Genomic DNA, 22,661 nt, shown 5'->3' on the forward strand with positions numbered 1-22,661 from the left:
TGCTATATGTGGCCACTCTGACAATATAAGCTCTTCTTTTAAATCATTCCTTCCCAAGCTCACAACACTGGGTTTCCTCCCTAATTTATGCTCTATCGTTATCCTGAATGTCACTACAGACCTGGGAAAAGAGCTTGTTTGTTAACTAAACAGATATTTGGATTTCATTGGAATCCTCCCACAGGATGAGTCATAAATTCTGATCTTCAGAATGTTCTACTCTTCTGAATTACTTGACAGTGCTTGAGGACTAAGAGAAAGAAGGGAGAGGGAGGGAAGTCCATTCTAGACTATAAACAACTACTTTAAACTAATGTTCAAATCTGCCTCAGAAATATCATGGAAACACAAAATCGTTGCACTGGAAAGAAGCTCTGAGATCATTTTGTTCATGTTGTCTTTCCACCTGAACTAAACCTTTCTTTGAAAATGAAAGATCTGAAAAGCACTTGAAAAACTCTCTCTCTCTCTCTCTCTCTCTCTCTCTCTCTCTCTCTCTCTCTCTCTCTCCCCTTCAAAATGATTTTTGTTGATAATAACATTTTCATGTCATTTCTCCACATTCCCACTTCATCCATGTATCTCATGATCAAAATCATCATCATCATCATCATCATGATTTTTATAACAACAATAAAAAATGTGATGTAACTGAAGGACCTCAAAGATAGAAGAAAAAGTCTTTTATAGTCTTTTATATGTAAAAATATTTAAAGCAGAATTTTTTAAGTAACAAAAAACTAGGAGAAGCTGAACAAATTGTAATAAGAGAATGGGATGTGATATAAGAAATGATGAATAGAACAATTCAGAGTAACGTGGGAGGATGTATATATTTTAATACAGAAGAACCTATGCACAGAACCTGAACAATTTCCACAGTGACCATGATGATGCAGAGGAAATCAACACTGAAAATATCAGATCAGAACTCTGATTGATGCAAGGGCCAATTGTGAAATGCCTCTGACCTCTTGAAAGAAAGCCAGTAGGATCTAGGTTGAGTGTGTATGTATCTATCACCTGAGATGTCCAGAATTGATTTGGTTGGCTTAATTATACTTCCTTGTGATGCTGGAGGGTTCTTTTGTGGGGAGGGGGGAATAGGAGATAGCATTCAGAAATGAGTTATGTATTTTAAAAGACTATCAATGAAACATTAACTTTAAAAGAAAAAACAAACAACAAACACTGGCTTTTCCCCAAGTCTATGGGAATGATCCCAGATGCAGGATATATACAAGATTACAAGGTTTGCTTGGGAGTTTATCTCTTTCCTCAAAGGACAGAATACATGTAAGTGTTACATGAATGTTAGCTCTTATTATTATTATTGCCTAAGAAAAGATTCACAGACTTAATAGAACATCATTACTTACCAGGACCCTTAAAGATAACGATAAAGATAAAGATAAAGATACCTCCCTCACTTTTTTTTAAAGCCTTACCTTCTGTCATAGAAGGCAGAAGAGCACTAAAAGCTAGGCAATGGGGGTCAAGTGAATTGCCCACTGTTACACAGCTAGGAAGTGTCTGAGGCCAAATTTGAACTCAGGACCTCCCATTTTTAGACCTGGCTTTCAATCCACTGAGTTAATTTCTCACTTTTCCAAAAATAAAACTGAGGTTCAGAGAGAAAGCTAGTGACAGAGACTGGACTAACTCCCCTTTTGCTCATCTCCTGTTCACCCATTAGTATCCATGATAGTACCAGGTCAGTACATGAGAACTCTGCCTATCAATTCTTGGGCTTTTGCAAGCTCACCCACGATTTCCCTCCAGTTACAGTGTTGTAAGCCATCATTTATACCTTTGCCCATCTGTCACAACAAAGTTACTAAATACAAGTAAGAGTGGGATCTATCTTTTGTGTTACTTCCATGTTAGTTCATACAAAAGCTAATGTGAAAGGCAGCTAGTTAGTTCAGTGTATAGAGAGCCGGGCCTGGATTCCAGAGGAGCTGGGTTCAAATCTGACCTTAGACATTTCCTGGTTAGACGATCCTGGGTAAGTAATTTAAATTAACCCCAATTGCCTAGCCCTTACTTTTATTCTGTCATGGAAGCAATACTTAGCAGTGATTCTAAGACAAAAGGTAAGAGGGTTCTTTTTAATTAAATTGTTTAAAAAAGCTAATGAAAGGGAAATATACCCATAAGGGCTACAAATCCTAGAGACTGAGAGCTGGTAGATCTACTTTTTACTAACTTCTCTAAAAAAATGATCTTTTCACATACACAAAAATACGGACTTGCCATATTTACATTTTCAGTTAACCCATTAATTAATTTCTCTTTCACTGAAATGCTCCTCCCAAGGAGTGTTAACAGATGGTCTATTCTCCTTGCTAAGGTCAGAATGGGACAGTAGAAAGCCATAGACTACACATACTTCCCCATAAAGACACTGTGGTCCCACTAAGTTGTGGATACAGCCTGTCCATAAGAAACTGAATAGGAATTGTTTTATTTCTATTTGTATCTTTAGTGCCTAAACACCAAGTGCCCAGGAAATGAGGTACTGAATGCTTGTTAATTGATTGCTCCTGGATTAAGTGCCTTGAAATACAGGAAGCTGACTTGAATTTTTTAAAAGTCTAACTTGTGAAACACTCCTTCTAGTCTCACCCTGAGGAAAGATCACAATCTTCAGGAAAAGACATTGCCTCCTGTACCATCCCTAACACAAACAGGAATCTAAGGAATGACCACATCATTAGGCAATTCCACATTTATTTCTGCAATGATAATTCTCCTAAGAAAGGGTGGAAAGAGTATAAATATTCAGAAGTGAGGTTAAGTAGTGATTTTTTCATCAACTTGCTAAGCCATCAAAAGGAGTGTAAATTCAGACATTGCATATACTCAAATGTCCTTATTACCCTCAAGAAGTTTAGCTACATATTTTCTTGCAAGAGATGGAGCTCATTTCTCTTCTCCGGTATGTACTTCAGTTGTACAATAATGATCTTATTAGGCTCTACTATGCTGAACTTTATCAATCATAAACTGGTCTGTAGAAGCATATTTTAGTCATCATCTGGAGGGTGTGTGTGTGTGTGTGTGTGTGTGTGTGTGTGTGTGTGTGTGTGTGTGTGTAAGAAGGAGGTAGCTTACATGTATTCAGTCAACCCAAGGAGATAGCAAGCACCTTTAGGGAAAGGGGTTTTACCTCCCATTCTTTTTGGGTTCCCCTAAAGATTCTAGTAGGCTCTATAAACAATAATCACTGGATGATATTGATTAAATCAACTATGAAAGCTGGTTATTTTCAACTTCCTGGTTATTAAGAATATGAAATCAATAGATTTTAATCTAGAAGAAACCTTAACATCATCTAATCTGACTCTCTCATTTTTCAAATGACGAAATTGGGTAGCATTCTACAACACTTCATTAAAGTATATATGAACAAAATAAATGTGACATGTACATTAATTGCAATTTTTTAAACCCATCTTGCTCATTTGCCAAGAGGCCTAGTGTTTAGAGCTCAATTATCAGATCATAGACTTTAGCCAAAATCCCATTTGTCAGTATTTATTAGTAATAGTAAAAATAGCTGCCATTTTTACAGTGCTTTAAGGTTTTTTAAGACACTTTCCCAGAATTACCTCCCTGGACCCTCAAAACCATCCTGAGAAATAGGTGCTGGGATTTTTTTTAATGTTTATTTTAAACATGAGGAAAATGAGGCTCTTGGAAGTTAAGTTAGTTGCCCAAAAATCATGTAGCTGGGAAGTATCAGGAGTGAAACTGGAACCCAGGTCACTTGTGACTCCCAGTCCAAAACTCTGTTCTGGTAATGGAGCAATGTCAGATACTTCAAATCACTACTATGGCAAGCCAGGAGGCAAATAATCTCATTGTTTACCCTAGTTCATCTGCCTGAAGAACTCTCCAGTTCTCTGAAAGCCCCTGGCTTGACAGCAAAGCACTAGTGATACACTGGTTAGAGCATTGGGCCTGAAGTCAGGAAGAATTGTCTTCCTGAGTTCAAATCTAGTCTTAGATACTTACTGGCTAAGTGACCCTGGCCAAGTCACTTAACCCTGTTGGCCTCAGTTTTCTCACCTATAAAATGAGTTGGAGAAGGAAATGGCAAATTACTCTTGTATCTGTGCTAAGAAGACCCCAAATGAGGTCACAAAGAGTCAAACAGGACTGAACAACAACGGCAACACCTAGCTTGATGGCAAAACACTAGGGGTCCAGCCTGTGGATCAGTTATTACTGTTCATTTACTGACAGCTTCCCTGAAACTGGAGGCTCAGTATTGTGTCTTTCAGGGGCCTCTTACCAGTGAGATGTTAAATGAAACGGATCCACTGGAAATGAGACTACTGCTTTTTCCCTTGATGAGCACCAATTGTTATTGTTAATATACTGGTTCATTACACCTCATAGAAAACCTGACAATAAACTAGCAGTCTATCAGCAACCACATTTTGTTTTTATCTGAACCTAATTTTATCATTGTTGAACCAAGAGAAGCAGGACACAGTATGGTTGACCCGATGAATTCCCAGGTTGCATCAAAAATAGAATTTTCACATCTCTCTTCAAGCCCCACTAGGAGAAAAAAAATCTGGACTAAATATGTGAAAATCAATTAGTTACTGATGGTGGCAGATATAAATGCTGTTTGGAAATTCAACTCATTTCTCTCAGCAAATTTACCACTCGGTTACCAAGGATGATTTTTTTGAAGAAAAATCGATCCCTGGAGATTGTGTTGCATGTGAGGCATTTGCCGACCAACATGTGTCACTGTTTCCTATGAAAACAAGAAGGTGGTTTTCCTGTAATGCCAATTTCATCTCCTGGACAGGCTCGGAGCTCCAAGAGCTTTTTCTCTAGAAATCCTATGCTTTTCATTCATCTATCAGTACTAAGAAAGAGCCTTGAGCACACAAAGGTGCCTGCCAATCTCTCTGAAGACTATGGAGAATAGATTGTGAAAAGAGTTATGGGAAAGGGCTGAGAAGAAGCAGAAGCATCCACCCAGGAAAGTGATGACCTCTGCACTGCTCAGCTGCATATTTCTCCATGTGATAACATGTTTTGTCCATTCTTTCTACAGGAAGGTCAGGAACCTATTACTTTTGTGTTTCAGTTTTTTCCTTCTTTCTAGCGTCCTGGCTCTCTTGATCTCTCTCTAGCTCTCCTTCACCTAGAAGTTACAACGCTATAAAATATCACAATATATACAACAGAGATTCCTCTCTTAACAATCTATTTGAATACATGCTTATCTGGGGTTAGCCACACTCTTTGAGCACAGCTGTGATTCCTGGTGGAGTTAAAGGAAATCTGGAGGTAGGTGTCCTTTCTGCTGTCAGAGCCTTCCTATGCTTAATAAAACAAAAACAAAAATAACTGATTATTTACTCTCTCAATCTGGCTTTAAGAGAGAAATTGAGGGAAAAGGAAGAAAATGGAGAGTACAAATAAAAAACAACAGTATCTCCTATTAACATGTCACTTTAAATTGTACAAAACATTTTCCTGAGATAAGTAATGTGAGATTATTAATGTGCCTATTTTAAATAAGGGGAAACTGAAGCAAAGAGGCCTTAAGTGACTTTTCCCAAGTCACCCACCTAGTAAGTATCATAGTCTTCTGACTCTGTGTCCAAGGCTTGTAACACTATACCCTGCTGCAGCATCATGCTATGGAAAGGATACTGAGTTAGGAGTTTGGATACCTATGTTCTAATTTGGATCTATCTGCCAATAACTATAAATGAAATACTGATTAAGTCATGTTTTCTCTGGACTTTTGTTTCCTTATGAGTAAAATAAAGAGGTTGGACCAATTGTTCAGTCATATCTGACTTTCTGTGACCCCTTTTTGGGAGGGTTTCTTGGCAAAGAGTGGTTTACCATTTCTTTCTCCAGCTCATTTTACAGATGAGGAAACTGAGGTATACAGGTTTAAGTAACTTGCCCAGGGTCACACAACTAGTAGGTGTTTGAGGTCAAATTTGAACTTGGGCTTTCCTGCCTCCAAGGCTTGTGTTCTATCCATTGTGCTACCTTATGACCCCAGGCTGGATTAGGTGATCACTAAAGCTTTTTCCTGTGCTTAAGTTCTATAATTCTGTCCAGTCACTGAGTTAAGCTTGGAAAGAAGTATCTGAAAATAAAAGTGAGGAGCTGCTAAGTGGTTCAGTGGATAGTGCACCAGGTCTGGAGATGAGAGATCTTGGGTTTAATCTGTCCTCAGACCCTTCTTAGTTAGCTCTGTGACCCTGGACAAATTACTAACCCCAATTGTCTAGTCCTTACCTCTCTTATGCCTTAGAATGGGTAGTTAGTATCAATTCTAAGACAGAAAGTGTTTAGAAAAAAAAAAGGAAAGAAAAGAAAGTAAAAGTTGTCTTCTTTAAGAACCTATAACCTCTAAGAAAGAAGTTTCTTCACTTAGAAGAATCTGTTCAGCAATCTTGTACCAGAAGGAAACTTCTTATATGTGAGTTTCTCTCTTGGAGTCACCACTTAATTACTCCACCTTTACTCTAGGTTCCTCCCTCCAGCCATTGTGTTTTCACCTGTCTCAGCTCCTATCTCACCTAGCCTAGGAGCCTAGCCTGATATTGTTTCTTTTGACATAAGGGAAGACTGAGTCACAACAAGAATATAGTTGAACTGGAGAAGGCTGAAGTATTTTACCTAGTGTTTTTTTTTTCATCTCTAGCACCTTTGTCTCCCAGGTCAGGGAGAAGCATTGGGTGGTAGCCCCTCTCTAGATACTCAAGTCTGAGGAACAGTTATAAGCCTTGGAGTACTAAAACATGATCTAGTTCCCCTTGGAAACTACAGGGGGAAAGAACCGAAATGGAGGAAAAGGGAACAGTTCCACCTGGGATTTCAGCACTAACAAGGAGAAAATAGAAAGCAGTGGAGGGAAAGATCACTGCTTTGGGAACAGTAGAGGAACTTAGATAGTTTAGGGGTAGTGGGGGGAGCTCCAAGTCTTCTTTGCTAGATTGGAAACTGAGTGACACAGAGACTACAGGTTACTGACCTATCCCTCATCTCTGTTTAAACCTGCTCCTGTGTTCTAGTCCATGTAATAACAGGAACTTAATACTGAGAAGGGAAATAGAGGAAGAAAGTCTTGAAGGGAAGAACTCTGACAACCCCATTCGAAATGAGTAAAGGGCTCCATGTTTTAGACCCAACTAAGGCTCCCTTCTCCTAATTGCTTGGGACTAGGCCCATAACACCAGGGAAAGGGGTTTCACCTCCACTTGAACCTAGGCCTTAGCCATTCCCACTCCCAGTCATCCCTCTTCCAATCCAAGAGGAAGGTCTCAGGGAATTGTGACAGGAGTTCTACCCAGTTTGAGCTCTGGCCTAAAAATGCTACAGAGATTCGGCATGGAGGCAGAGAAATGGGAACTGCACCTAAGGAACCAAGAAACTGAGGAGGGAGATGAGGTGAGAGGCTACATATCATAGGTTTCCCAGGACTTGTTTTGTAATTCAGCTATTCTGCCACTGTTATCTCCCTATCCCAAGAGGCCCCATCCAAGATAGATTGCTCCTGGCCTCATAAAACAGCAATAATTTCTCTCTCTCTCTCTCTCCCTGTTTCTGTCTGTCTGTCTGTCTCTCTCTCTCTCTCCCTGTTTCTGTCTGTCTGTCTGTCTCTCTGTCTCTCTATCTCTGTCTCCTCCTCCCCATTTCTGAATGCCAATGTGGTTTGTCCCAGGTTAGGAAGTGCTTTTGATTTGGGGGAACAAAAGGGTAAATAATGACACCCTTGACTTTCAGTGGGGTAGTAGAATGAATACCAGGGAAAGGAGAGGTTTGGGACAAAGCTGTGGCCTCAGCATACAGCCCTCTAGGGTCTCTGGAGAAGGGAGATCATGCTTATAGATTCCCACCACCACTAAAGAGGGGTGACTCATCTGGGCAGCATGTAATGGGATGGAGGGATGAAGGTGCAGTAAGGTCCTTGGCTTGGTGGGGTTGTCGGAGGAAGGAGAGGCCAGAGCCTAATGTTCCTCTCAGCCTAGATCCAGTATATTTTCCAATAACAAGCACCCCATACATACTTCATGAAAAGATTATCTTGGCCAGCTGTGGTCTGGACTGTTGGAAGATCATCTCCTCCCTTTCCCGAATATCAGAGAGATAGGAGACTGGTTCTGGGGAAGTGGCCCCAGCATAATGTGGAAAGAAGGAAGAGAAGCACTCTGCTGACTCTTACCGGGGAAGAGGTTCTGGGACTTGTCCAACTAACCTACCTTTCTCCACACCATCCCCTTTCCCTGCCTCAACGCAGGAAGGTTCTTCAAGACAACCTGGGTCCAGAGCCTGTCCACATCAGTAGGGTTGGGAATTTGGGGCAACGTACAATATTTTGGAAGAGGACAGAGTGAAAAAGCCAACTACCCCGGGCTGAATTCCAGACCAGCCCCTAGAGTATCAGGAGACCCAAATCCCAAATCCCACCTGGGTAGGCAAGATGAGGGGGAGGGGGCGCGGAAGGGGGGTTGGAGCTGCCAAGGACACAAAAACACTTCTTGGAAAAGAAAGTCAACACTTCTTTCTCCCCTTCCCATCCCTCCTTCCCCCCCCCCCCCCCCCCCCCCCCGTCCATCTTGTCCCTCCTTGCCCCTCCTCATCTCCATCCTACAGAGAAAAAACAGCTTGTGTATTCCCTTCACAACCGACCCGCCGGCGCTGGCGAGCAAGCGCCGAAATCAGCCAGGGTAACAGCCCTCAGTGTCCCGTACAACCAAGCAAGGAATCGCAGGACTCTCAAAAAGTCGCCCTTCACTATGTCCCAGGTCGATAATCTGACCCTTAAATACCTCTCCCGCCTAGTTACCTACTCTATCCTGTTGAAATACTCCGGCAAATCTCACAACCTTCCTATAACTTTGTGGGCGCAAAGTCTCCAGTGCGCACCAAGGCGGTGGGGTGGCAATCAAGCGCTCCTCCTGGCCTCCTTCTCCCTTCCCTCTTACCTCCCACCGCCCGCCTCCGACACCGCCCTGCCCCGCAGCCCCAGGCTACGGCCTCCCGAGTGCCCACAGCCGTCCAGATCCCAGCCCCGCTTACTTTTCGTGACGGACGTTCTCCAGGATGGCCCCGAGGGGCGGCGCAGGAGGATGCGCTGAAGGGGGTCCAAGCTGTGCAGTGGCCCCGAGGCGGCAGGAGGCCAGGTGCCGCTGGTGCTCGTCCTGCAGGCAGGCGTTTTCCCGGTACAGCCGCGCCACTTGCTGCTCCAGCTCCTCGATCCGCCGCCGCTGCCGCTCCAGCAGCTCCTGCTGCGCCTCGATGATTCGGTTCAGCTCCTTCAGATACTCCGCCGCCTTGCTAGGGTTCTCCACCGGGCTCTCCATGGCCTCGCCGCCGCTGCCGCCGCCGCCCCACCCCTCCGGTACCCGCTGTCCGGGGGCCAGTGGACTGGCGGGAAGCTTGGGACTGGTAGGCTGGCGAGCAGCTAGAGGCAAGGAGGTTCTTCACCTCCTGCCCTCGGGGAGTGAGGCTACGCGTCAAGGAGCTGGAGGGAACTTGGGGAGGAGGGGTGGAGAGGAAAGGGGAGAGGAGAGTCCGACCGGAGCTGAAGCCGCCCCTCCCCGGCGGAGCCCTCTGGTCGCCCTGGCTGTCCCTCAAGCTAGGGCGCGCGGGGGCCGGGGCGGCGGCAGGGGCGGCGGCGAAGGCGCCAGGGCGCTGGGGCTCTGGCTCCGGCTCCGGGCCGCCATTGCTCGACGCTGAGCTTGGGTCCCTAGGTCCAGGGAGGAGGCAACTACTGCTGCTGCCTCCGCGGCGGCTGTGGAGAGGGAGGAGTCCGGCCGCGCGGCTCGCTCCCCACCCGCCCGCCTGCCTGCCCGCGGCTCTGCTCTTCAGCGCGCTCTCTTCCCTCGCCCCTCTTTCCTTTCTCACTGGCTTCCTTCCTCCCCCGGGAGACTGGGGCTTAGCGCCTAACCTGCAGATGCCCCCATGAAGGCAACACCACTGCCTCTGATGCTGCTGCCGCTGCTGCTGCTGCTACTCCCGCCGCCGCCGCCGCCGCCGCAGGCAGCCCCGGGCGCGGCGTGAGCCTGTCAGCGGGAGTGGGACATAGGGGGCAGCGGAGAGCGAGGCGGAGGCTGAGGGAGCTCCAGCCCGGACCGTCGTGTGCACCCACCGCTTCCGACAGCGCCCCGGCCCCTCCACCGCCGCCCGCGGCTCTTCCACCTTGCGCGGAGTGGAGTTTTGCAAAGTCCTGGTTTCTCTCTCTTCGTGTGTGAGAGCGAGAGGTAGAGAGCGAATATGTTAGCGTGAAAGCGAGAGAGCGAGTGTGTGGATGTGCGCGCGCGAGTGTGTGTGTGAGTGTGAGGATGTGTATGCTTGTGTGTGTGTGCGCGCGTGTGTGTGCGTGCACCGTCCCTCCCCCGCTCGCCGCTGCCTAGGCTAGCTAGAGACCGGGGCAAGAGCCTAGGGCCCCAGAGCAAGGACAGTTCCGGTAGCAGCGCCTCCAGCCCCAGAACCACGCACCCTCCCCTGGCCTGGGATTGAGACTCGGTCAGGACCCCTTCTAGAAAGCGTCATAGCAGCCCTACGGGGGCAAAAAACTGAGAGTAAGGAAATTAAGCAGGGAGCTAGGGTCCCAGATCTCTCTCCCTCTCCCCGGGGCGGCCAGTAATCAGGCCAAGGTTGGAGCCTAGGGAGGGCTGAGCTCTCGGCCGGCCGGGTAGGCTGGCCAACTCAGACTGGACAGGAGGAGGAGCGGGGTGGGGCAGCGCCCTGGGATCAAGCCGTTCTCCTCCATTGAGATTCGCCGTTGTCTTTCAGCTTTCGGACAGCGCCTGGGGCCTGCGCCGGGGGAAGGACGAAAGGAAGGAAGGCTTGCTTCGGGACCAGGGAGAGAAGTCACGGAGAGGAAGTCTAGCTTTGAGTCCGGAAAGATTAACACCCCAACCTTGATGGTCTACTATCGTGGCATTCTTCTTCGCACCCCTTCTGCCCACCTCAAAGAAGGCTCAAGAAGGTAAAGAGACAGCAGCCTGGACCTGCCTTAACCGAAGGCCCTTTTTTCAGCCAGCCAGCTGGAAACAGGAGGTGAGAAAGCACTAGGCAGTGTCTGGAATAATAATAGTTTACATTTGTAGAATGTTTTTCACTAGTACTTTCTTTCTGTGAAATAAGTAGAGAAACTGTTTTTATCCTCATTTAACATATTAAAAAACTGAGGTTTATAAGTGGCAGAAATGTAATTCAAATAGAGGTTTCCAACTCCATGTTCAGTGACATTTCTGGACTACAACAGGTTGCCCATCAAGGTCTAAACTAGCAGCAAATGTGGAGTGTTGAGCACTCCTGAGTTTCTACACTCTGTCTTCATCCTCTCACAAAATCCTTGCTATAGGAAACCAGTAATCACCCCTCACTAGGGCCCCATTTCCATCTGACCCAGAGTATCCTCTTTCCAGGACTCAACTGAATCCTCTGGAGATAATTCCAGACATGGCAGAGAATAAATCCCTGTCTGAGACTTGCGGCATTTCCTGATCCTCAACTATCTTCTGTCCTCCCACCCCAAGATTCATAAATCAGATATTTAGCCCCCTGGGTTTGAGTGTGAACACAGAAAATAAGGTTTGGTTTCTCTCCCTCCCAGTATGAGACTTAGAAGGAGAGGGATAGAAGGAAGGGAGGAGATCTGCTCTTTCCAAACCCTTCCTCCCAGGTACCACGTAATCTCATGAGCAGAGAAGAAACCAGCAGGGAATGAATCATGAACCCTCTGTGGCAATTAGAATTAAGCATAAGGTGGCTTTTATAGCCAGTGGGTGTTCGAATGTCTTCAAGTTTTATGACCCATTTCCCAATTCATTCCCCCTCCCCCTAACTCAGACCATTCAGTCCCTCCACCCCTTTGGGCTATGGGAAAGGTGAGGGAAGTGGTAATGAAGAAGGAATCAGAATGGAAGGCTCACCATCTGCCTCCTGCCTAACTGATTTTCCTTGACCTCCATTATAGTCATTCTGGTGCATTCCAATTACTTCCAAACCCCCAGGGTTGTAAGTAAGAAGTAAAATGGGCCCAACAGTGAAACCAAAAAAGTCACCCTTCCTTTTGCCAAGCCCCCTCACTCACTCTCACCTTCACCCTTTACATCCACAGTTTATCTGTTTAAGAAGCAAAGAGCTTCCTTGGAAACTAGGAAAAGACATACATGGATAGGAGGTGGCTTTGGAGCTCTCAATAATCATCACTGTTGATAACAGCTGGATGCCACCTACTAGCCCTAACAAGGAAGAACAATGAATTGGATATCCTGTTTACATTTCTAGTTTGATTTGTTAACATGAGTCAGACCCTATGCTTTGATTCCAGGTGTCATTAGAGTATTGACTGAGCCTAGGGTCCCTGCTGGGAATCAATACCTACCAGTTTTGATTAATGACTCATTGCCAACCACGAAGAAAGTCTCTCTGTATGGCACATTGCCCCATCCTTGGCTCTGTCCTGGTCAGTGCTTTTATTAATAATTTGAAGGAATATATGGAAAGCTTACTTGTCAAATGTGTGTGCATACATATGCAATTCATTCAAAATAATTTTTAAGGAATTTTAATGTGCCAATTGGTAAAGTCAAAACAAAACTATTCTGGATGGCCACTAGGAACTAGAACAGAGAACAGGTTAAAATCCACCATTTAGGTTCAAAAAAATCAATTGCACAGTTTCAGGGGGAAATTAGCTTGTTCCTAGTTTACGTGAAAACTCCTGGAGGCTTTCCCACAAGCTTACTATCAGTCGACAGTAACATATATATATATATATATATATATATATATATATATGTGTGTGTGTGTGTGTGTGTGTGTGTGTGTGTGTGTGTGTATATATGTATATATATATGTATATATATATATGTATGTATATATATATGTATATATATATTTAAGGCTAATGAAATTTTACTTCAAAAGATCTGGTTTTTTTTTTAAAGTATTCTTTCCATCTTTGGGAATGGCAGTTTTCCCATGCCTTACTTAGTAAATGGATTTATTAGTTGTTATAGGAAAAAAAAATCTTCATCTAAAGACCAATTTTCTGATAATGGGCCCCTTCAGTTTTAACATAATATAGAGGGAAAGCACTAGATTTGCTATGAGAAGATGGTTTCAAAGTGGACCACCATATTTACTATTACTATTTATATGGCACTTTAAGGTTCACAAAACAATTTACAAATATTATCTCATGTGATTCTCATAATAACCCTGGGAGGTAGGTGCTAGTCTTATCCCTATTTTACAGATACTGGCATTGAAGTTTACAGAGGTTAAAAGACTTGCCCAGGGTCACACAGCTAATAAGTATAGGCTAGATTTGAACTCAGTCAGAGCTTCCTGATTTCAGGCCCAGCATTGTTCCCACAGGCTACCTAGCTACCTTGGTTTTGTTGCCTTTAACAAGTTACCTTTCTAGCTAGCTATTTCTTGCAAAAGCCTGAATTTTGCTATAGTATTCTAGATCCCAGAGATGCCTTACTTGCATGAAAGTAGAACAGAACTGGAAGAATATTAGTATCAGGCTGCTGTAATGTCCAGATGAAGAGAGAGAATATTTCTACTGTGTTATCAGGTCACATTTAAAATAATGCATTCAGTTTGAGGTACCACATTTAAAAGTGGCATTAATAAACCAGAGAATGTTTAGAGGAGGGTGACCAAGAGTCAGAAGAGTCTAGAAACCATGTTATATGGTTGAGGGATCATGGAGAAAATTAAGGGCACCCACAAGAGTGGTCTCTAAATGTCAGAGGCTTTTCCTATGGAAGGAGTAGATACTATACTCTCTGTTGCTTTAGGAGATAGAACTAGGAATAATGGGGAGGCAGATTCTCATTTGAAGGGGGAAAAGGAATGAGTTATCTCCCAAAGTAGTCAGTCCTCTAACACTAGAAAGTATTCAAGGCGAGACTGTAATAATGATAATAATAGCTAGCATTTATATAGGATGTGCTATATCCTATATAGATACTTTTATTATATTCTATATACATATGTGAAGGTCTGAAACTTATTTCCATCAGAATGGGGAAATTCCTATTGTTAAAATATTCTCCCATCATCCAATACTCCCCAACCCAGAGGGAACTTAAAGTTTCAGAGTATTGCTCTGGACACCAAGGGGTTATGTCAGCCAGTCATTCATCAAACATTTATTAAACACCTCCAATATTCTAGGCCTTGTGCTAAGCACAAGTAACTGCTCATCGTCACACAGCCGAAATGAGTCAAGCGAGGAGCTTGAATCTTCTTGACTAAGATCACCTTCTAGTCACTTCCACACATAGGTTCTGACTAATTATAGTAGTATAGGGTGCATTATACAATTAATATAGCATACAATTAATTGTATTTTATTGTTATAGCTATTATTATTGTTAACATCATATTTATTTAAAAATAAAAATGCCTAAAACAAAAGATTGTTCTTTTTAATAGAAGAGGAGACCAAATCCTATTTAGTGAGGTTTCTCTCTTCTGTAGAAGTTAGCTAGTGTTTGATCATTAGCCATGACTCAGAGATGGACCACACATTCTTGGGGCCAGCAGCTCTGACCATTCCAGTCCAATGCAGCCTTTCTAGACAGTTTATGAGTTTTCTCTTGGCCTTTTAGAGGTCATCTAGTCCAGCCTACATCCACTGAAATGAAATGACTTGCCCAGGTTTGTAAGAGAACTAATTTGCCAAGTCAAGATATGAACCTAAGTCCCTGGATTCCAAATCCAGCACTCTTTCCACTGAATTCTATTGTCCTCAAGTCCCCTGATAAACTCAACAAATCTCTGATTGTCTGAGCTAATACGGGAGATCAGAGATCAGATTCAGGGCTTAAAGGGAATTTCACATACAAAAGGACAAAAGAAAACTGGCCAGATGACTAAACTGGTCTCATTTGTGGGCAGTGTTTGGTCCTTAGCCAGTACTCCCCCAGATGGGCCACAGATCCTTATGGCCAGGAGCTCTGGCCAGTCTGACAAATATCCTGAATACACACATGTAAGTATACATATGCACCCTTGTGTGTATAGATGGTCTATATACACATATGTATGCACATGTGTTATGTGTGTGTTGTGCATGTGGATGTACAATTAAAGAAAAGTTAAATCCCAATTGTGAAGACCCTAACAGGCTTATTAAGCCTTGCCTAATGATGGCAGACCTCAAAGATCTGAAGCCACAGCAACTTAAAAAGCAAACAAACCAGCAGAGCAGAGAATTAGAGGGAATAAGTTGTTTGTGGTTTTTAAAGAAGGAATTCAGTGCCTGCAACTCTGCACCACCTGCTCCAGCCCTGATTCTGACACAGGTGGAAACCTGTCCATAAACAGCCCCAGCTGTATTGCCCTGAGTACAATCAGAACTGAAAGAAGAGTCGCCGCTCAAGCAGTCAACATGGGAAGACCCAGTTTGCCAGGATAACACCAAGAAGTGTGGCTGTTCAGGCCACTTTACACATTTCGTGAACAGCAGACACCCAGTTAATGTTTATTGAGAGAATGAGCTAACCCCAAAAAAATAACAAAACAGCAAAACCAGTTCCTGGAATGTGAGAGCTCAATGGTCATGGGCCACGTGACCAGACTCTCCCCAGCACCTCTCCTAAAAGTGCACAGCACACAGAATCTTCAATCTCCCTTTGTTCAAACTTTAAAAAAAATCTTTTTGTTTTGTCAGTGGCCTAGAATGACTGAGTGCCTCGCTCAAGGTTTTAAAGAAGCAGAATAATGAATGGAGTGTAGAAACAAGCACAGACCTTGTAGTTAAAAGGTCCTGGTTGGGAGTCCCAGTTTAATACTACTTACTAGCTATGGGGTTTCAGGTGAATTTCTTCACCTCAGTGATCTCTTAGTAAGGTCTGCATATAATTGGGCAAAGGAACTCCTCATAATGATTTTGATTTCTTCTTCATTAGTGGTAAAGCCACCCTTTTCATTTTTGATTCTAGTTATTTGGTTTTCTTTTTAAATCATTAGTCAATGGTTTATCTAGTTTTTTGGGGGTTTCCATAAAAACCTTTTCTCAGTTTTATTTATGAATTCAGTGGTTTCCTATGTTCTATTTTGTTCATCTCACTTCTAATTTTTAGGATTTCCAATTTGGTATTGAATTGGGGATTTTTAATTCGTCCATCAATTGGGGAAATGGCTTAACAAGTTGTGGCATATGTGATGGATATTGTGTCATAAGAAATCATGAGAAGGCTAATTTTAATTAAAAAAGGGAAATATCTACATGAAGTTAAGAAGAATTAAATCATCAGAACCAAGAAAACATTATATACAGCAACAGAAATATTGTTTGAAAAATTACTTGTGTATGTCTACCTCTAGAGAAAGAAATGATAAATAGAAACAAGTAAGACCTCATTTTATATATACATGTATTTAAAAAAAAAAACTTGCTGTCTGGCTTAGAAGAGAAACTAAGTTATCAGTTCCAAGGCAGAAGAGAGATAAGGGCTAGGCAATTGGGGTTAAGTGCCAGGAGTCACCTAGTTAGGAAGTGTCTGACATCAAATTTGAACCCAGTATCTCTTATCTCTAGACCTGGCTCTCTGAGCCACCTAGCTGCATTTTGTCAAATGAAGCCTTCTTAGGGAGGAAAAGTATGGGAAGGGGAAGGAGGGAAGTAGATATCTGGGAACTTTAATATAACAAACAAGCAAATTAGTTAATTTAAAAAAAATAAATTCTAATTAAAAAGGAAAAATATTTGCTAAAGTAATGTGACCAAAGGATCTTTCCTGATTTCTGAGTCCCTGCCCCGGAGCCCTCACATCTTCTTACTTATTAATAATAAACTGGCATTAGAAAGGGTAATACCTAAAATGATCACAAAATAACTGGGCAACAGCATCCCACAATCATCTGGACACAACTCAGGTTATGAAGCCATTTAGTCCTACTTAAGGCATTCTATTGAGACCCCAAATAAACCCAGATGAGATACAAGGGGCCCTTGTGGCCACTGAAAATAATAGTAGCTTGGGTTTTGTGTAGTGGTTTATAAAAGTTTTTTAAACCAATTTTCTCCCAATAAGCATGTGAAATAATTAGTATTTGGCTATTAGCATATATCATTCTGTGTGCTGGATTACATAGAGATTCACATGGTGAAAAAGATTACTATTAAACCCTCTCCCAATGCAGGAGGCAACAAATGGGTATATCTAGGGACAGGCATTATGGCCTAAGGGACCAAGTATTGGCTTTGGAGTCCAGCAGATCTAGGTTTAAATCCCCCCTCTGACATTTACCAGCCATATGACAATGGGAAACTTTCTTAATCTTCCCAGTCTTCCTTATTATCTCCATCAAATGGAGATGAGAGGGAGTGTAAGGCATAAAATGAAGACTAGCCTAGGAGTCAGGAAGTCCTCTCCACAAACTAGCTGTGTGATTCCAAGGTAGTAAAGTCTTTTAGTCCTTCAGTGTCCCAGGAAATTCTAATATCCCAATTTACTGATGATTAGCTGGTCTGCATCTATGGAGGGAGTTTCCACACTGGGAACTCTCACACTAATGAAATCATAAGTCTAGACCAAAATAATAATATTATGTATAACTATCAATAATAATAATGGGGATAGAACCTTCATAATTTCATAGTGTTGTTATGACTCGATGAGATAATGTGCATAAAGTGATTTACAAACTTTAAAGTGCTATTAAATGTCAATTACTGTTCTTAAAATGGGTCTATAATGGTATGTCTGCTACCAACGTTACAATTGCTGTGAAGAAAGTACTTCATAAATCATAAAGTAATATGATTACTTTATCTAATTCCCTTTGTCACAAGCTAAACGGTTTCTGTTCATCTAACAAGGAATGACTGAGTAACAGTGCCTACCAATGTGAATAACTAGTGTCCTTCCTTCTGCTTTTAACTAGCCACTTCCTAGAGAAGACTAAAAAATGAGGAATGTTTGTATCTGAGGCAAGAGAGGGAAGGGTTAGAAGGCTTGTGCTAGTGAGGAACTCAGCTGAGATCCGGGCGCAAAGGGAAGGATATGTGCATGTCCTGGAATGATCTGGCTCCATGACTAGTTGTTGTCTGGGACAGAGAGTTGGGCAAGGCAGGAAAGACTTAGTAAGGTTTACACTGTGCTAAGAGCTGGCATTACAAGTACAAAGAAAGACAGTCCTGGTCCTCAAGGAGTTTACATTCTAATGTAGGACAGGGAAAGTATCCTTTTGGGGCCACAGTGGTTAGGATGAAAGAGAAAGCAGCATAGCCTGCAGGGAAACAAAGCCTGGTTTGGGGTCTGTTCCCCAAAAGGAAGCTCTCCTAAAGGAACTCACCAATGAGAGAAGGGAAACATTTGGTGGAAGGATGTCCCGAGGGTGAGAAGGCACCAGGCACTCAGAGAAGTTAGAGAGGGAGAATGCAGCTGAATAATGGTAACAAAATTTAGGAGAGTTAGAAGCACAGTGAGAAAGAGAAGGAATGAAAAGAAGTCTGCTGAGAATCAGAAGCACAGGTGAGGTGGGGAGCAGTGGATAAGAGAGGAGCTCACTTGGGGTGAAGCTTCTGTAGATGAGGGGAAGAAGCATACTTAGGGATGGTGCTATCACTAGCCTCAAAATTTTGGTGCCCCAAGCAAAACTTTGTTTGCCCAGCCCTAGTATAGTTCTGCTTCCCATGGCCTCTCACATTCATCTGGGCTTTAAACAAATCATACAGGGGGCCAAGTAGGTGGATCAGTGGATTGAGAGCCAGGCCCAAAGATACAAGGTCCTGAGTTCAAATGTGGCCTCAAACACTTATATGAGTGGCCCTGGGCGAATCACTTAACCCTCAGCCCTTACAGCTCTTCTGCTTTGGAACCAATATACAGTATTGATTCTTAGATGGAAAGTTACAATTTTTTTCTTAATAATACATAAGCTCTAGTTTTTGGATTGAAAACAAAGTTCATTTTTCATATAACAGAAAAAATTTTAATTTCTTTACATGGCTGGGACCTTGTACACCAATTTGAGGAGCTCTTAGCTGACATTTTAATAAAGTTGTTTTAAAATGTTCTTTTCATTATTTCATCTTCTTAAAAAAAACCAAAAAACAAACACCCTGAACATACCTGCTGAAATAGAGCACAGAATTTGGAGATTGAATAAGATCTTAGAAGTCTCAGAAGTCATGTAGACCAACCCCTACCTTTTTTACAGTGGCAGAAACTATAGTAAAAAAAAAAAGGGAAATGAATTGTTCAAGGACACAAATAAGAATATATACATGGGGGCAGCTGGGTGGCTCAGTGGATTAAGAGTCAGGCCTAGAGACTAGAAGTCTTGGGTTCAAATCTAGCCTCAGACATGGCCTAGCTATGTGACCCTGGGCCGGTCACTTGATCCCCATTGCCTAGCTCTTACCACTCTTTTGCCTTGGAACCAATACACAATATTGATTCTAAGTCAGAAGGTCAGGGTTTAGAAAAAAAAAAATGAATACATGCATGCTCCTATGGAAATTTTCTTAGAACCCTAAACTGCCTCCCTGATGTCTCTGGGAAGATTATACTCCTGGTTATTCACAAACTGGGTTACTCTAGAGGTAAATGACATTCTCTTATTTTATGCTCACTTTCCTGTCTTTCCATTGGGTCTAGCTCTAGGCCCCTTACTTATCCCCATGACCCTGATTTGCAGCCCAAGGATGCAGATGCTTTTTTATTCAAAGATATTTTATTTTCCCAGTTACATGTAATAACAATTTTCAGCATATTGTTTTCTGGAATTATAAGATATAACTTCTCTCCCTTCATTCCTTCCCTACCGCCTTTCGGAGATGTTAGCAATTTGATCTGGGTTATACTTGTAAAATATACTTCCATGTTGGTCATTATTGTAAGAGAATACACATATAAAACCAAAATCTCAAAATAAATATAAATAAACTAATGTGAAAAAGCGTATGTTTTAATGATACAGATGTATTATTTACTGTGGCCTCCTGCCTGTAGGAGATGTTCTGGGAGTCTGGCATCCCCCTTTCTTGAGCTGGAGTCATCCATATACCAATGATTAAGTTTTGAAGGAGATACCAAAGGAATCTGATTTGTCCAAACTTTTCCAGAGCCCTTCTTTTCTCTGAATGGGGACTGGGGACCAAGATGCTGTGGAGGATAAGGGATGCAATGCCATTTCAATTCTTCTTCAAGCATTTATTAAATGTCTCCTGTGAGTCATAGTCTAGGCTGCTTAAAAGAAATATGACCCTGCCTTCAAGGTACTTATATTCTGCAGAGGATGGGGGGGGGGGGCTGGGAACAACAAGTGGCTGACAAGTTTATATGTGTGTGTGTGTGTGTGTGTGTGTGTACACATATATATACAAACACAAATGTGTGATGTCTATATATGATATACAACTAGAATGTATTCTTTATCATGGTCTTCTTCCTATAGGAGATAGTCTGGGTATCTGGCATCACTTTCTAAAGCTAAATATATATATATATGTATTTATGTATATATATTTATTTATATATGCTCTATATATTAATCAGTCTATCTCATTTGGGGGTGGTTAGAGCACTAATTACTAGGAGGGGTTGGGGCATCAAAAAAGGTCTTGTTTCATATTTAAGCTGAATCTTGGAAGGAATTAGGACTTCCCAGAGGCATGAGTAAAAAAGGAGAACAGCTCAGGTAAGGGGGCAATGATAGGTGTGGCTATGCAAAGGTCTGGAGGGAGGAAAAAGGCTGTTGTGTACAGGTAAGAGCAAGCAGGACATTTTGCTGCAACCTAGGCAATGATACCAAGTGAGAATTTAACAGAACAACTCCACTAAGAGAGCAAATAATTAGTATCTTCTCTTGGAACAATCAGCCTTTCACCTGGAGGTGCGAAGGCTTAACATTCCCACCTCCTGGGAGAGCCAATTCCCCCTCTCTTCAGGAGCCAGCTCATTCACTACTACAAGCAGAATAACATTTTCCATCCCGCTGTTAATCAAGTCTTGAATTAGGGCTTTGGCAGGGAGACTCCTGGGGACATTCATCTGAGGCTGCTGGTGCAAATTCCCTGGGTAGAGCTAAGCCCCTCACAAGGTTATGTGTCATTCCAGGTAGAGAGAACTGAGTCAAAGAACCATGTCCAGAGGCAGGAGGATGGATATCAAAGAGAACCAGCAAACACATCACATGCACACACCGACTCCCAAGCAGCATCAGAGGGGAGAGAAAAGTTCACCGGATTTAAAGGAATTGCTTAGCTTATCTGCCTTCTAATTTTCCCTCTGAAGCAACGATGAAAATATCAGATCAGACTTTACAAATACTCTTTCTGTTGTTGTAATTTCTGTGTGTGCCTGTGACGTGCTTATTCCCTGCCAAGCTTACACTATATTAGGAAACTGTTCTGTAAAGCATGTGACCCACCTTTCTGCACAACACACAAACCCAGGGGCTAGCCTAGCAATGCTTTGTAAGAGCAGATCATCTCTTTGTACAGTTGTGATTTTTAACAGAGCCTTGTAACAATACTTGAAAAGAACAGCTCCTCCCCAACAAAGAGGGCAGCATGGCTGATATGGCTGACTTTTCAAATAACCTTGCAAGCAGGGACACAAGTGAGTAACATGCTGGTTCAGAGGATCTCAGAGCGGGAGCTGAAAGGGACCTTTGAAATTGTCTAGTCCCAAACTCATCTTACAGATGAGGGAACTGAGGTATATCAGTTGAGTGTTTGGGTTGAACATCACACAAGGAATAGCGAGCTTCATATAGTGGGGAGAGATCAAGCCTAAAGACCTTCTAAAAAAGCTTTGCCTCTGACATATACTGGCTGCTACCCCCTGGGCAAATAAGTCACTTGCCCTCCAAGACAATTCTCTTAACACACTCAATGTTGCAGAAATGTGCCAACCTGCATCGGTCAAAGGAACTTCCTCATATTAGATCCTGAGATCAATCAAATCACAAACCCTTTCCATCCTATCCTATCACGGAGGGTAGTAAGTAGCAGATCTTGGATCCAAATTCTGTTGGTTTCATTCCAAATCAGCAAAAAATATCCTTGTTTGATTCTACCTTAGGCAGTAGCAGAAAAGAAAGAACATTCTTTTCTTTTTTTGCCCAGTATCTCTTGTTGCTCATCTTAGAGGAGAGTCTAGAGGCTTATTTAAAAGTAGCAATAGACCACATTTGTATCATATTTTATAGGTTACAAAGTGTTTTCTTTACCGCAGTGCTATTAGATTTATAGGACAGATATTGCTGCCCTCATTTTATAGATAAGGAAACTAAGATGAAATAACTTGCTTACAGTCACACAGAGCCTTCTAACTGCAATTACAATTATGGTACTCTGCATAACATAAATGTTGCCTCTCATATCACATTTTCTCTGGGTTCTAATTCCTGTATTCACTTTTCTGCATCTCTACTTCCTCATCTGTAAACTAAGAGAATTGTAAGGACTTAAAAAAAAAAAAGAACTGTTATTGAACTAGGAAATAGTTTGGCAGAAATTAGATTTAGGTCAATATCTTACACCAAACACCACATAAGCTCAAAATGAATGTTCCTGAAAATATCAAGTCAAACTATAAAGAAAGGATTGAACTAAACAGTCCTTAAGGTACCTTCTGGTCTGTGATTTATTAAAATGCTCATTTTCAAAA

The 22,661-nt window shown here is 42.5% G+C and overlaps 1 protein-coding gene and 1 long non-coding RNA gene across 2 annotated transcripts in view; one reads left to right on the forward strand and one right to left on the reverse strand.

The window, feature by feature from the left end:
• The window catches only part of IQSEC1 (IQ motif and Sec7 domain ArfGEF 1), an 817,265-nt gene extending 807,762 nt beyond the window's left edge, over window positions 1-9,503 (reverse strand). Inside the window, 1 exon segment of the mRNA XM_007500341.3 lies at window positions 9,079-9,503. Within this exon segment, the coding sequence (XP_007500403.2) occupies window positions 9,079-9,362 (284 nt within the window). The 5' untranslated portion in view covers window positions 9,363-9,503.
• A 626-nt stretch (window positions 9,504-10,129) lies between these two features.
• On the forward strand, window positions 10,130-21,775 carry LOC103106384 (uncharacterized). Its single transcript, XR_008913718.1, has 3 exons — window positions 10,130-10,262; window positions 10,798-11,064; window positions 21,105-21,775. It is a non-coding gene; the product is annotated as an uncharacterized LOC103106384 (long non-coding RNA).
• The last annotated feature ends 886 nt before the right edge of the window (window positions 21,776-22,661 follow it).

The sequence above is a fragment of the Monodelphis domestica genome, chromosome 7 (assembly GCF_027887165.1).
Source record: "Monodelphis domestica isolate mMonDom1 chromosome 7, mMonDom1.pri, whole genome shotgun sequence".
Classification (NCBI taxonomy): domain Eukaryota; kingdom Metazoa; phylum Chordata; class Mammalia; order Didelphimorphia; family Didelphidae; genus Monodelphis; species Monodelphis domestica.